The sequence below is a fragment of the Pleurodeles waltl genome, chromosome 9 (genome assembly GCF_031143425.1).
Source record: "Pleurodeles waltl isolate 20211129_DDA chromosome 9, aPleWal1.hap1.20221129, whole genome shotgun sequence".
Taxonomy (NCBI): Eukaryota; Metazoa; Chordata; class Amphibia; order Caudata; family Salamandridae; genus Pleurodeles; species Pleurodeles waltl.
Genome location: NC_090448.1, coordinates 342,953,602 through 342,969,203, shown reverse-complemented (window position 1 = coordinate 342,969,203; position 15,602 = coordinate 342,953,602). Strand labels below are relative to the sequence as shown.

The 15,602-nt window shown below is 43.2% G+C and overlaps 2 protein-coding genes across 3 annotated transcripts in view; one reads left to right on the top strand and one right to left on the bottom strand.

Moving 5' to 3' along the window:
• Positions 1-6,265, bottom strand: part of MRPS12 (mitochondrial ribosomal protein S12) — a 61,843-nt gene extending 55,578 nt beyond the window's left edge. Inside the window, exon 1 of the mRNA XM_069206909.1 lies at positions 6,118-6,265. The gene's annotated coding sequence lies outside the window, so the exon portion shown is untranslated. The remainder of the gene's footprint in view (positions 1-6,117) is intronic.
• A 36-nt stretch (positions 6,266-6,301) lies between these two features.
• Positions 6,302-15,602, top strand: part of LOC138259288 (F-box only protein 27-like) — a 284,291-nt gene continuing 274,990 nt past the window's right edge. For both annotated transcript variants that reach the window (XM_069206908.1, XM_069206907.1), the window contains exon 1: positions 6,302-6,865. In XM_069206908.1, coding sequence (XP_069063009.1) covers positions 6,694-6,865 — 172 coding nt within the window. In that variant the 5' untranslated portion in view covers positions 6,302-6,693. The remainder of the gene's footprint in view (positions 6,866-15,602) is intronic.

The following is a 15,602-nucleotide window of genomic DNA, read 5'->3' as shown; positions in this document are numbered from 1 at the left end:
CACATGCTTGAGTTGATCAGATACTGCAAGTTCCAGTCCGCCCCCTATATTGGCAATACCTGGATGATAATCCATCACAAAGATGTAGTTGTGGAGGCAGAATTGCCAAATTACTTTGCCTAGGTCAATGAGAACTTTCGATTCATTACCCCCAACATGGTTGATTCACCTCACTACTGATATATTGATCATCTTAAGAGGGCACAGCATTGTGCCCTCTCGTCCGTCCAGAGCTTTATCAAGAAGGGACCCACCCATAGTTCCAGGCAGTTTAGCTGTCAGGCTTCCATCTATAGATGATTCTCCACCTCTTGCACCCCGGTTCGACCAACTGGAGCCTGACTCCATATGGATGTCCGAGTCTGAGATAAAAATGTCCCTCCTGTACCGTGCATCAATGTGGTCTAGCTACTATCATGTCTCTTCCTTGGTATCCTCTGAGAGCTGCACCTGTTTAGCAAGGGTGAGGTCTTTCTTTAGATGGACTGATGAGGACAAAAATCCCAAAACTCTTACAAGTTGTCTTGAAAATATTAGTCGTTTTGCCAACCTCCTTCTGAGTTCTTGACAAATCATTGAAATCTTTCTTGGGAGGTTCAGGGAAGCTTTGCCCATGCCTATTGTGGAACCCAGGAATTCTACTGTTTGTAAAGGGGTCATTGAAGACTTTTCTCTGTTTCCTGTGAACCACAATGATACTAAAAGAGAGAGACCACTGTTGTCAAATGTGACCACAGTGCTTCATGTGACTGGTCCGCGAGGAGAGTATCGTCCAAATGGACGATCAGCAAGATGCACTACATTCGGAGGTTTTCCATTACCATCATGAGAACCCTTGTGAAGCACCATGGTGCCAGCAACAGTTTGAATGGCGAATTCAAATATTTGGTGTTTCCAGGTGAATTGGAAGAACCTGTTATGGGGCTTGTTTATAGGAATCGTAAGGAAGTCACCCTTCAGTTCCAGGCAAACTAGCCAGTGCCATGAGTGGAGAATATCCTGAAGATGATGGATGTCTTCCAACTTTAAGTAGCATTTCACCAGCTACTTGTTGAAGCCATGCAGATTTATGACTGGCTGAATCCCTTGGTCTTCTTTTCCACCAGGAAGATATTGCTCACAAACCCCCGTGGGGGCAGGAAGAAACTTGTTATATCCTGCTTTGCTTCCAAATCTGACACTTCTTGGTCTATAAACTGGGATTGGTACTCTGAAAATTGACTCTATGTGGAGCTATGTGAAAGTCTGTGATACCTACTCATCCAAGGTTATTTGATACCAGTTGTGGACAAAGTTCCATAACCAGTCGCCCACTCTGACTGGGTTTAAAGAGGAAGCACTTCCTGGAATATATACTGGTGTGGACGTGCCCCATGAGACGCCCCAGTTTTGCATTTTTTCTCAGCTTCTTGACAAAAAGAAGGTTCCTAATCTCAACTTGTCCTGCTAGTATTCCCTCTTGGAGAACTGTCCCCATTGGGTAGCGTTGTTATTGAATGTGTGGCCAGCCGAGCGCCCCCTTCCTTGGCCAGTCCTGGGAAAAACCATAGTGGCAAAAAATGTTTTAGTTGAGGCCTTATCCAAGGACTTGAAGGTGGACATGAGTTTGTTTGACTCCATCTGAAGGGGTCTCCAAGACAGACCCGCCACCCCCTTAAAAGAAAGACTGCACTTGCTTCTAAGGAAGTCAGATCCCCGAATCTACAGTGACCAGCACAGATCTGTGATGCTCTGTTGAAATAACACTGCTAATGTTCCCCAGAAAAATCATCACTTGTCGAGACAATCCCTAAAAGGTTTGTGAAAGGGCCTGCCATATCTAAGTTTGTCCTGGCAGGACCTATCAATATTTTTTGGGGGGGGGATCTTTTACATACTTCGTCAGAAAGTTGGCCATCTTTGCACTGACTACCAGGGTGAGGGAGACCGTACGCTCTAATGACGGACAGGGGCATTCTGCTCACAGCATATTGTGTGCCATCTTATTGAGGGGTTTGCACGGGTGTCCCACTACATGTGCAGCTCCTTTCTCCACCGGAACCCATTCTGTGGAGCATGGCTGATTAACTTCCTCTAGGTCACGAATGTTGCAGATCTGAATGGTGGGTGCACTGTCATTTGTGGTATTATCAGAAGTATCTGCTTTAGGGCACCAAGGTCTGTCAGTTTCCTTGTACCTGTCAGAAACTGGAAGGAAATCATCTGGATCACAACCTGCAGATGGGGGATACTCCACAAATATTTTGGGAGTTCTACAAGGGTGAATACATCTGGGAGGATTAGATGGGGGGGGGGGGGGGGGTATTCTTTGGACAGTAACACCATTTTGAGTCAAAGGCATCTTCAGCAGGGCTGAATTCCCTGGGGCGTTTGGGCTATTCATAAGAGTTGATAACAGTAGGCTGCCAGTTCAAGTAGTTTCTTCCCCATGTGCAACAATGTTGTGGATACAGCTTTTTGGACTTGGGCATCTACTGTCTCTGCAAAATAGTTATCTCATGGAATAAACTTCACCTCCTCTTCACAAGGAGAACATGAATAAGAATACACTCGCCCAAGAACAAACAGCACTACAAGGAAACAAACACACCACTAGTAGCATTAAAACACTTGTATGATAAGACTACACAATTCACATCAAAGTACAACAGGCACCTAAGCATGAAGGTCATGAAACTAAATACCCCACAAGAGTACTTATTAGAAGGAACAAATAGCACCAGGCATCATACACCGTCAAGGGACCATTGCACATTTTGGGCACTGGAATGTATTTTTTTTTTAAAAAGCACAATATCATGGTCTGGTGGCCTTCAGCACAGTCACTGAAGTACTTCTTGTGGTACCAATGGAGTAATCCATCTCCAAAAGGGCCACTTCCTTCTAGCATGCAAAGAAATGTTGGTTGTTACAGGAATCTCCCTTTAAGCTCCACAAACTGCTTGTCATCAAGTGGTTGCCAAGGAGGACACAGGACCTTCCTCTAATGAAAACTGGTGCTACCTTTAGAAGGAAAAGCCTCTGGAACCCCTAGGAGGTTGGATTCACACCCTTACAACATGTTGGGGGTTCTGAGTAAGGACTGCAATGCATCCTGGGAAGGTGAAGGTAGGGATGGAAAGACCCAAAGATATACAAAATTTACAAATCTATCCCTAAGGGCGAGTTGCTGAAGGGCTTTGAGGCGAGATTCAGAATAGAAGGCCATGAAGGGGATTTTCACCCTATTTAATATGAGAGCCAAGCCTGAGCATGCCCAGTACAAAGGTTTGCACTACAGACCCCTCTAGGGTCCCTTCTCAAAGTGCCAATTGCATTACTTGTTTTATTCGCATATGGACTGCATTTGTGGTGTTAGCACAGAGGGGGGAGGCAGAAAGTCCTTCGATACTCGCCCGGATTATGGAGCTGCTAGGAAAGAGGCGGAGGCTTGGAACAAATCAATTCACGCAAGATCAGGAATCTCTGGTGGAAGCACACACCACCTGTTGCAGTCAGCAGGCTGAAGCATGAGAGCACTGCCCAAGTTTCTGAAAATCGCAGCAGCACAGGGACTCAGTGACAACCAAAATCATGGCCTGCCTTATGGAAGGAACAAAGTTAATGAAAATCAAGAACGAAGCTGCAGTCAATAGCAGGCGCTCACTAAACAACAATCTGGGAAATAGATATATCAGTTAGCCAAACCACAGCAATATACCAGATAAAACTCAACGATGGGGAAGAATACACATATGCACTGAAGCAGCGAAGAAGAAGAGGGATAGGAAACACATACACCTAGTCAATTGATAGCTGATGCCTGGTTGGCTGGACTGTTCTTTTTCCCCCTAACAGTTATGGAAAATGCAGTATGGTTATGTGTTTTTGTTTTGCGCTGCTCGAGAGAAATAAAGGAAGAAAGTTATGCACGATCCTTGTCTCCGGTCTTGACGTAGAAATCTAAATCTTTCTTTTAAGCTTCTGCAAATATTTGCATCTAATTAGAGACCATTCTAGAAGCATTATATGGAACATTAAATCATTAAACTTTGCAAATGTGTGTACACATTTCTATACTGGAACCACTGTCATTACTGCAAACTGAGTTTACAGCATTTCTTTAGAGCCCTCATTCTATTTATAAAGACTTTGCATTAATGACCCACAGATCTGTGATAAAGCCAACAGCAAAGTCTATTCCAGGCCCTGTTGCTATTGGGCAGCTCTGCATTTCCAGGAAAGGCCTCTTACAGCTAGTGTGTCTGTCTAGCTACACAGGAGGTCAGCCAACTGACCCTTCGAGTCCATTTCTTTGTCATGGGTACAAGAGGAAGCAGGTCCAGTCCTTCAAGGCTTTTCTAAGGTCAGTGCTTTTCTTATCTTCCATGTTTCATAGTGTTCTGAGGAAGGTGTGTGAGGGTACAGCTTTGTAGGGTTCACCAGCCTATGGGTGGAGGAGGGACACCCTATGACAGCCCTCGTCCCTTTTTGAACTGAACAACAGAGTGAAGGTTGCCAGGCTCTGACCTGGCCCCCTTTTCAGTACGTCATGCTTGCCAATCTGCATGCAGGCCAAAAATGCCATATGCCAGGGCAACGCCAATATGATTGAAGTCTTCAGCCACACTAAACTTGGGCTCCGAAAAGCTTTGTTTTGTATAGGAGGGTAATGTGGAAATCATCAGTGTTCCACCTCCAACAAATCTAATACCAAACATCCAGTTTGAAGCAGGCCCAGAACCAACAACTAAACAGGAGACAGAAGTCTGGTAGGACAAAAGCAGGGTCCTTCAACAACCAGACAGGGGTACACACAAATGATGTTCTGGTCTAGTTCGATCCCTTTCAAGGAAGGGATTGTTTTACAGGTACCTCAGATAGACCGCTCAGGCAGGATTTTACTCTTCTGTAACAGGATGCTCAAAACCCACACACTAAATATTCTGCTTAGTGCAGAGGAGTCATTCTTGCCTATTCAGGTCAACCTGCCAATCAAAATGATCTATTGTGTAGCTCCTCAATCACAGCTCGTAAATGGGGAAATGCAGGCTGTTCAGATGTCAGAGGATAACGCTAATTAGCCCCCTGAAACTCAAGCAGGAAAAAAGATAACTTTCTAAAAGGTAATTTCCATATTTATTGAAAATCTGACTGCCCCATTGAATTTAATAATGAAAATAGCTTTGGGTCCTTGTCACTCTAAGGACATAGTGTAGGAAGCTGGCTCGGTAGTTACTATAAAAAAAAAAAAGAGTGCACAGAATCCAGGGGTTCCCCAGAGGCTTAACAGAGGTTAAAGTAGATAACGCTAATGCTCTCTTTTGTGGTAGTGTGGTCAAACAAATAGGCTTAGCAGAGGGTAGAGCAAAGCATTTGTGGTAATTAATGCTAAGCCAATGGCTTTTCTAAGTTAATTACATAATTCACAACCACTGTAGCTAATGGATGAAGCACCAGAACACACAATTTAGACTCACATTGTAACTTCACTCTTCAGTTATTGTTATAAACAAGACATGCCAAAATATCGAAATTCCAACACGTCTCAGTAAGGCATTACTGTTTCGAAAAGTGTCGGGATGGGCTAGTTGTTAATTTAGTCTAGATACTCATTTTTAGTAGGCTGTCTAAGACTTTGCAGCCTGCCCCTGCTGGTTTGGGATCCTTTTCTGCGCGCGTTTGGCATCGCTACAAGCGAACGTCTCTAAACGTGTGTGGTTTAATGATGAATTTGTTCTGCGTCGTTCCCTACCACTCAGTTTGCAACACACAATGCCGTACACGCAAGCAACTCTTCCAAGGTCATTGTCACCCAATGCCCACTCGCAAGCACACCTTCTTAGATCATTTTCTTAGAGACTTCCCACTCGACCACTAAAATGCATAACATACTGCCCTCGCTTGTTTCAAAGCCTCGTGAAAGACGTCTCTCGTCGCAGTCCGCTGTGAAATGCAAAATGAGTACACTTGCTTTCCAGTACGAACTGAATGCGGGACACTGTACAGTCCTCTTACCTGAGATCAACCGAACAGCAAACACTGAAGATAGCCACCCATTCTCCATTGACAACAACATCCAGTTCAGCCTCCTCCGCACCCCGTTCTCCCTGCTCCCCGTCCCTCCTCATCACTCACCAAATAACTCCTTCCTTCTGACAACACTCAGGAAGCCGCCATCTTCTAAAACGGACACCGCAGAGACCAAGAGCCCGCTCCGCTGGAACTCAGAAACACAACCAATCAGCTTTCTAAAGGGCGGAGCGATAACTTTACAAGCGGACAGAGTGTTGTCTTACATTGCTTTCAGCTTTTTCAGCCATCCTACCGCCCACTTCCTTTACACTCACGATTGGCCGCGCGTTTCAGCGTGACGTCACTGCGTGGGGTCACGACTGACGGGAAGTAAAACCGTTTGAAAGTAAATAGTACAGATTTGTCATTGGATACAGAAGAATGTGCAACCTCTTTAGTTCAGTCGAGGTTCTGCACAGTTTCTTAACTCCGTGCCAACTTTAATGTAAAATATGTTAAGGGGACACTTTACCTGAGTTATCGTGGTATGCCAGATTAAATGCTATTGATTGAACTGTATCTTGTTATTATAATACTCGTTGATTTAGTATAATACTCTCTGGATCCGAATGAGCACAAGACTTGTCAGTTCAAGCGCTAAGCCAAGTTTACTGGTTGAGGGTACTGCCTTGGGTGAGAATGGGTGGCAGTAGTAGCGAACCTGTTGTTAATGAAGTCCGCGGGGCAGCAGTAGAGGCGATATGCGATATGCACGACTCCGAAAGTTCCCTATTGTCGAGGCATCGTTGTGGTTTCGCTACGGGTTTGAGTTCACAGAACCCGAATCTGCTGTCAAATCCCGATGCGTCCGGTAAGTGGCCTTTATAGTGTATACAGTTCATATCATCCACAATGCTCCCAGTTGAAAAAGTGTCATTGTCGGCCAGTGTCGTCAGATTGTTGAAGGTGGACTTTTGGCAGTACTAGCGCAGTAAGTTTGGGTGACTTCTGCTAGAGCAGGTGTTTTAATAAAAATATCAATGAATATTCATGTATTCTGAGTAATGGATTTGCGTAGAACATGTAATAATAAAGAGAAAAATAATGCACGCATTTGAAAATGTGTCTACATGAGTGGATGCCAGTGTTCACGAAGTATGCTTAGTAATATGAAATATGGAGCTTATGTTTGATTAATGTAGTAGTGCATCATATTTAAGGGCTATGCATTATGTCTTAGTTTTATTAATTGTAGGCCTTAACTCAGTGAAGGTCTTGGCCTAGTTGGATGGCTTCATGTCAAGCTGTATTTCTAAACTGATTAATAAAATGTCTGCCCAGCAAATTATAATGTAATTTTCCACTATGCTGACTAAATGTGCTTGTAGCTGAAAGTCTTTCTCATGAGAACCACTTGCTAGAAGACGCTGTTCTTACTAAATGTAACAATATAAGTGTAATGTGTGTAAGACTGACTTTCTCAGGAAAAGAGCAATGTAGACAATGACTGGAGTATAAGCTGCAGCAATATTGTTACCTGACGAGCTGGACTATGAGGACATTACAACAGAAGCCAATCAGCAACATGTGAACTGTGTACTAGTAGAAATTATACATTTGATATTTTAGTTTTATTGTACGAAGTGTGAACATGCAATCCTTTGACCAATAGGGGCCCGGGAAATAATTTTAGGAAATCTAACTTTGCCAGACTGCACTGATAGATGACATCACATTTGCCCGTTGTTGGAAAATGGGTTATTGTTAAGGGCAGGTAGGTACCTACACTTAGCAATAGGCCACTAACCTCCACTTTGGTCCAGTTATGTCTCAGTAAATTAAACCCAGCACAACTCTTGGTAGCTTGGCAACGAGCGACAAGGCTTAACTTAGGAGACAGAGTGTAAAGCATTCAAATATCACAAAACAGTAATTAAATAAAACACAGGAAACAGTTTAAAAATCCAAAACCAATTTATAAAAATAGATTATATTTTTATGTTTAAAATGACACAAAAACGAATAAAATCGGATAAGGGGAACCGGAGATATGAATTTTTAAAGAATTATTGTTTTTTTAGCGCCTAGAAACAAAAAGCGCCAATCGGGTCATCTGGTTGCACCTCGACGGGAGCAAAGTCAAAGTTTCAGGCCGACCACGATGGAGCCTGGCTCGGCTACAGGAAGCATCGGTCAAAAGTTTACCTTTGCACTTTAGTCGTTGTTCTGAAGATTTCTTCAGCGGGATGAACCTGCCAGTCCAATCCGACCTCCTGGAACTCTTCTCCGGATACACGTCGCGGGAATCCTCGGTGGAGAATTTTACCTTTGGACTTAGTTGTTTTTTAGAGATGAAAATCCTTCGACCGGGGTAAACCTGGATCTTGATCCGGCGTCCTTGGAGCCCTCCTCGGATACGCTGGCTGGGAGGTCCCGGTCAACTTTGTATGGTCGGACTTAGTCTCTTTTTTGGAGATTTTCTTCACCGGGGCAAACCTGCAAATCAAGCTAGATTGCGGTTGAGGCAAGCCGGCTAGAGTTGCCGCGGCAGGTCGGTCCCTCTATGGAGCTTTTTTTCGGAAGTTCTCCAAACTTCTGGATCTTCTCCCAGATGTTCCTTTAAGGTTCTTTTGGAGTCCACAGCTCACCCCAAGGGTCCAGAAGCTCTGAGGTGATCCTTGGGGGTGTGGACTACAACTCCCAGAATGCACTGGGTGCAAACTCCTTTTTGGCCACTGGGCAGTGGTCAGCTGGTTGATTTCTTCAGGAGTTGGTGCAGGGGACTCTGGTTAGCAATTTTTCACCTGTAGCAAACAGGGAGTCCCTCCTTGAACCAGTTGAAGCCAGGCAAAGTCCTTTTTGTGGTGAAACCCAAGTGTACAGCTGGTGCAGTCCTTCAGAGTGCAGGTTCCAGGTGCAGGCCAGGGGTCCAGTAGGGCAGTCCTTCTGTAGTTCTTCCTGTTAGGGATGTGGTAGGGAACTGAGGTGTGGGTGCAGGTCTGCCAGTTTTATCCTTGCTCCTGGGTGAAAAACAGGGGGTCCTGGTTCTCCAATCAGGGGCAGGGTCCTTCCACCTGTGATGACCACTTCCTGGGAAGTGTGGCAAAAATAAATCCCAGGAGGCAACATTCCTCAAAAATCCATCATGGCTGAAAGTGATTTTTGGAGGTTACATCTGGCTGAGCCCACCCACTGGTGTGGCTAAAAATCATAAACAAACCCCTCTCCTGCCCTCTCCTAATCTAATCAAGGGGGCACCTAGTTTGTCTGGGGTTGCAGGATGCGGGGGTGTTGCTGGGTTGCTCCAAATGTCCTTCTCTGCCTTTGAAGACCAGTTTGGCAGGCCTCCCCTTCTTGCCTCACCATCTGCTGAGGGAAGATCCCCTCCCACAGGCACATCTCTTTGTGTGAAGCCAGGCCACTTCACACCTCATCAAGGCCAGGCTGCCAGAGGCTGGTCAGTCCGAGCATAGTAGCAAAAACAATCCAGGGCTGAAATTGGCAACTTTTCAGGTAAAGTTTAAAACTCTTTACCTGGACAAGTTATATTAAATCCCACAACTGGAAGTTGTGGGATTTATTATAACAATTAATTTGACACCAAACGCTTTGTATCTGTCACTTAAGGGGACTTTTAAAATTAAAATAAAGTCTCCCCATTCTAGCTTATGGAGGCCATTCACTACAGTGAGGGAAAAACAAAATTGGCTGTTTTACCTCACCAGGGCTCATAAAACTATTTTTATAAGGTCCCTGCTTATAGTTACATGGCAACCAGCCCTAGGGGCACATAGAGCACACCTTAGGGGTGACTTATATGTAAAAATAAGGTAGTTTAAGACTTTGGAGCTACTTTTAATTCCAAAGTCGAATTTGCATATAACGTTAATTTAAAAGCAGCCAGCAAGGCAGGCCTGCCTTTAAAATGACAATGGACACCTCAGCAAGGCACCTATGGGTGCACTACCTATGCTGGGGTCCCTAAACCTACATGCCCTACCATATACTAGGGACTTATAGGTAGGTTGTCTTGGCCAATTATAGTTAGCATAATTTGCATACTGATTTTACACAGAGCATAGGCCCTGGGACTGGTTAACAGTACCCAGGGCACCATCAGAGTCAGGAAAACACCAGCAAAAAGTGGAACATGGGGGCAAGAGCTTAGGGGGCCTCTGTTTTCTCACACCCATTTTCTTCTTGCCGAAAGGCCATTACTTTACTGAGCGTCTAGAGACGTGCTTTACTTTAATGCTTAAGGACTTTGCGTTTTCTGAACTTTGATGCTGAATCCTGATGCCTTGCTGACCGAACTGATGTCCTGATGACAAAGACAATCTTAGCTTGCCGATCCAGTTGAGGTTGAGGTATACTGTTACGCATGTGTTTTGTTATACCTATTTGCTTTTTCTTTCTAGGTACCAACCGCACTATTTTGAAAGAGCCATAGTTAGATGTTTTCTAAATTTATGTTGACTAAAATGTTTTGCATGAAGCCCAAAATGCTAATGCTAATCTGGTGTTAGATAAGGATTCTCACTCATGAAAGTTCGCCATATGGAGTAACAATCACTGTCTTTCATTTGCTGAATATAAATGTATGTGATATTGTTTGCATAATTGTTCTTATTAATCATTTGCACCGTAACCTTAAAATGTGTAAGTGTTCAAGCTTTGATTAGATTATGTTTCTTTCGCCCGTTTGGGCAGCCAGTGATGTTTCTGTATGTTTATCATTTGATTTTGAGATTATTTTACGTGACCTTAGCATTGTTAATATAGGGAAATAAATATTCTAACTTTTACCAAAAGGTGTGGTTATTCATGAACGAAAGGTCATGTCATGTGATAATTATTGACTCCAATTGATTACTAATGCTATTGATCATCATTGATTATTAATGTTGTGGATTGATTACTGATTATTGATCTGCATATACTGAATCTATGGTGGGAACATCTTAAATGCGAGTCAAAAGGTTCATCAAGCCATTCGCGTCCCTTTGAAAGTTTACTTATTAAGATCCAACGCTCTATCAGACTTGGTAGCAGACTGATGGTTCGTCTCCTTAAGAGTCCATCGTAGATGCCCTGTATATGTTTTGGATTTATTTTTCAATGATACAGATTGGTGAGAAAATGTTCCCTTAAGTCCTGAAATTACTTTCCCAGAATCTTGGAGACCGCCAATGGTTGTTTGAGGATGTTCACGCCATTCTAGTGATAGTATGAATGAAGTAGGTTTTGCGCTTGCACAGCTTATGCAAATCACAGGTGAATTGTGATGTTTGTGAGGGTTTAGGGAGTTTGTGTACTCCAAGTGAAGTTGTAGAAGGATTGTGCGTACTCTGCAGTGTGAGAGTAGGGAAGTCATCGCACTTCACATGTGTGGCACTTTGTGCTCAAAAATTGTCCATGTGGTTGTTGATGTACGGACCCTGCGTGGTCTAAGACTCCGGAGTATATTGAAAAGTGTATGAGAAACTTGGTTTTATGTTGTAATTTGTCTGGTTTAATAGGTCGATCGGGCGTGGTCAGAGTGTGGGTCAAAGTGAGTGAAAGAGAATTTCGACTGAGATCTGGCGAGTCCTGTGTGCACCAGGACAGACTCACATAAAATGTGCGAGTCGAATTTTGCTTGCGAATCAGGGAAGCTGAAAAGAAGGAGTAGCTGTAAGAGTGGGAGGAGCCGTCAGTGAATAATCCATAAAGTTTCTGAAGCAATTGTGTTACCTTTCGTGTAGTAAACCAGCAGATTTAATTTTTGATTTTGGGTTAGCGCTCGCAATTTTTACATTAGTTTTGTGTGTATCGAAGCTTGGGAGGACAAGTCATGAGACTTTGCCAGTCGCAGTACGTGTGAGAATGACATCACTGGAGCAGCGCTGGGATAGGTTGGTTAGTTAGAAGGGTCGCACACGGATTGGCAGCTGTCCGTGAGGTGCAATTGGTTGAGAAGGTGGGTGAAGAGAATTATGGGATTAAAAGTCACTCCCTGATTTGATTTTGAATAACAAAAAGGTTGAAAAGATTAATTTTTTTCAAAGCTTTAAAGAGTGCTTTAAGGGGAGATACATACATTACAACAAGTATAGGTGAGGCTACACCGCCAGAAGGTACACCAGCTTACATTGTAATGTAAGAGAAGGGTGTTGTGGCATGTCTTTGGCTAAAGCAATGGTGCAAGGTGACAGAGAAAGATGGAAACTTAGCATTTCCTACAAATGGATCGTTCAATTTGAGGGTTTTACAGCATTTACGGATGGTGCTATATGAATTGAAGCCCCTTCCGAGACCAGCACAGTTTGAGGCATTAGCCATCTGCGAGCTAGTAGCCAGACAGCAACAGCATCTGAAATTCGAGAGGAGAATGAGAAATGCGGAAAAGCCTTTAACAGAGGCCAGGTGGGACAGTGCTTAGAGAGTTTGGCGAAACAGGACTTTGCGTGGAATTAGGTTGTTTACAGCAATTACACAAGAGACTGAGAAAGAAGGAAGGAAAGTTACTAGAAAGACTAACAGAAGCCCTTCCGAGAGTAGGGAGGCTAGAAAATCCTCATCAGCGGAGGAAGAGTCAGACGATGATACGTTTCTTACACAGATACTGAGAAATCGTCCCCCACCATATGCAGCACATGACAGTGGTCCGAGCACTAATGCTGATCCTTCAGCTCCAACACAGGTTAATAGGAAAGTGAGTCCGGTGCAGGTTGATACTAGCCTGACACAGAGTCCGATGCAGAGTAGTCTTGACACGCATACTACTCCAGTGGTACAAAATCAGATGCAACCTCCACAGGTCCAGAGAATTTATCCTGATATATCCATCTTGGAAACAGCTACAAACTTAATTGTGCCTACAGAACAAGTTTTTCCGAGATCAGTGTTGGTTCAGACAGAATCAACTCAATTTTTACTGCCTCAAGCGCAGCCACAAGTCATGCCGAAATTCACTCCAGTAGCAGGGACACAGTCAGATATGTCTTCAGTGATGAATCAGAACGTGAGAATTACTCTCCCACAGAACTTAAGTACCAGACCAACCCTAGATGCTATATCTCTACCTATTACTGTTGGTCCAGTTGTACTCTTATTTGCACAAAAGAAACCCAGTGTATGTGAACAGGGTGTCAGGACACAGAATGCAATGGGGGGAGGACATAATGAATACACTCAAGTAGTTTCTCCTGTGGGACAGACTTTTGGCAGATCGAGATCACTGTTAGACCTTAGTCCATTCTGAGTGCCTCCAGATACGATGGTAGGGTCAAACATTAGTCAGAGCTTGAAATTACTGACACCGAAGACCCCAAATGCAGTTGCGCAGCAGGTATCACCTGTCCACGGCAGCAATATCTCGTTGCAAGATTTGACTGCTCATCAATTGACTGAATGGTTAGACAAGCTGAGTACCCGGCTAAATGCTCCGAAGGGAGAGGATGATTTGAATTACACTAGGGTAAGCATGGAAGCGCGTGAGCTCATTGAGGGAACTATGGGTGTGAACAGGGTAGAATCCTACACAGAAGTGGAGTTGAGATATCTGTGCCCAAAGATTACGAGGGAAGTGAGCAATGTGCATCAGAAGCTAGCAGACCTTGCAGAGAAGTATGGCTTAGAAATAGATAAAAAAAGTATTTAAAAAGGAGTTACAGATTAGATTTTGAGACTAAAGATTTTGAACACATGAGATCTGACCGAATGAAGGCACACCTTAGGGAATTACTTCAAAGTGCCCAGACTTGGGGAGCATTAGACACTTGGGAAGGCAGATGGGTAAAGGAAAGAGATCAGAGAAAAAGGGATTCTGTGGAGCTGACTGCAAATGTGCAGCAAGACCAAGATCCAGTGAACATTTTACCAATGATAGAGATTCCAGGAGGGAATTTTGTTCATGTCTCTTGGAGAAGAAGTGGCATTCTTTCATTCCAAATGATTATCCAAAATTTAGAGAAAAGCCAGTAGAGTGGTACCAGCAGACAGACAGGTTTGTAAAACTTGCAAAGTGCCTGTGGGAGGATTTGAACATCTTGCTAGATATAGTGGTCCCAGCTGATCTGTGGATAGAGTGTAAGAGGAGAATAGATTGGCCAACAAGAGAACCAGAGAGAGATAAAATTACAGGTGCACTGTCTCCCGAGGTAATGAAATATTAATATAAGATGACTGAAGTTTTGAAAGCGAGAATTTTTCCCAAGAACATTGATTGGCAGAGAACAGGGCAGCTAAGGAAGCAAAGTAGTTGATGTGTGTACTATGAGAGATTGTTACAGGTGTTCAAGCTTTACAGTGGTACAGAGACAATTGAGGCGAAGGACATGATTCATTTTGTGTTCAGATTTTTGGAAGGATTGAAACCTTAAATTTGCCAGATGATTAAGAGTCATTTGATTTGCTGGCAAGCAAAGCCGATTGATGAGGTGTTGCAGTATGCAAAGTACTGTAGTGATGAAATTGAGTTGAAGCAGAAAAAGCTGAAAGAGAAGGCGATGGTGATACAATTAAAGCTGGTCAGACAGGCATGCAAGGGAATTTTCCACAGCAGCTACCACAGCGGCAGCAGGGAAACATGGCATTTCAGCCCCAGTGGGAGGTAGAGGTCGCGGAGGTAATATGAATCGTGGACCAGACTTGGGTACTGTAGTGGTTCAGAATGACGTACAGGGGATGAAGAAATTGTTGCCTTGTCACGCTTGCGGAGCCGTTGGACATTCGAAACCGGAGTGTCTGAATTTGGTGCAGGCAGGTGTTGTTCAGCAAACTAATGACATCAATTACTCATGATTAATATGTATGTGAATATATATATGTGTGGGTGTATAAATACAATTTATAAATAAAACTCAAATTATAAATTAAGTAAATTAACTGCTTTAGTGCGGGCGGCAGAGATATATATATATATATATATATAGCTATATCTATGTATGTAGATAGTTATATATGTATATAGCTATATCTATCTATGTAGATATAGATGTGTATATATATATAGCAATCACTTTTGTCAACTCTTGTGTGGTTTCCCTGGGGGCTGCGATTGTCCCCCAGGAAAACCACACCTACATATAAAACCGATATATATATATATATATATATATATATATATATATATATATATATATATATATATATAAGAAAGAAGTGACTCAAACAGATGATCTCACCAAAGAACAAAAATATATTTCTACTACAACGTTTTAGCTTCTGCCTTCCTCAGGTAGTACACACTGGTTTGCTCAGTGGCTGCACAGCTGACACTGCTGGATTTTCAAAAAGCATCGTGAGTGAAGATTCCAATTGGAACGTTGAATCAAAGCAGTCCTGAGAACTCTTCAGCTATGCAGAAATCAATTGGTATTGTCAGTGATGTTAAGTCTGCCTGGATGCAGTGATTTTAAACAATACATCCAGAAATTTTCTCTGATGTCCAGTAGTTCTTCCTTTGAAACATGTTCCACAGGGAAAATCTTCAAATTTTATAGTAAGTGGTCCACAAGGTTAAAATGATTGGCTACAGGCTGGTCAAGTGTCTTGTTAATTATTGCTGATTTGTGGTTCCTGAGTCTTGTATGGAGGTCATTCCCTGTTTGGCCTACATATTGTTT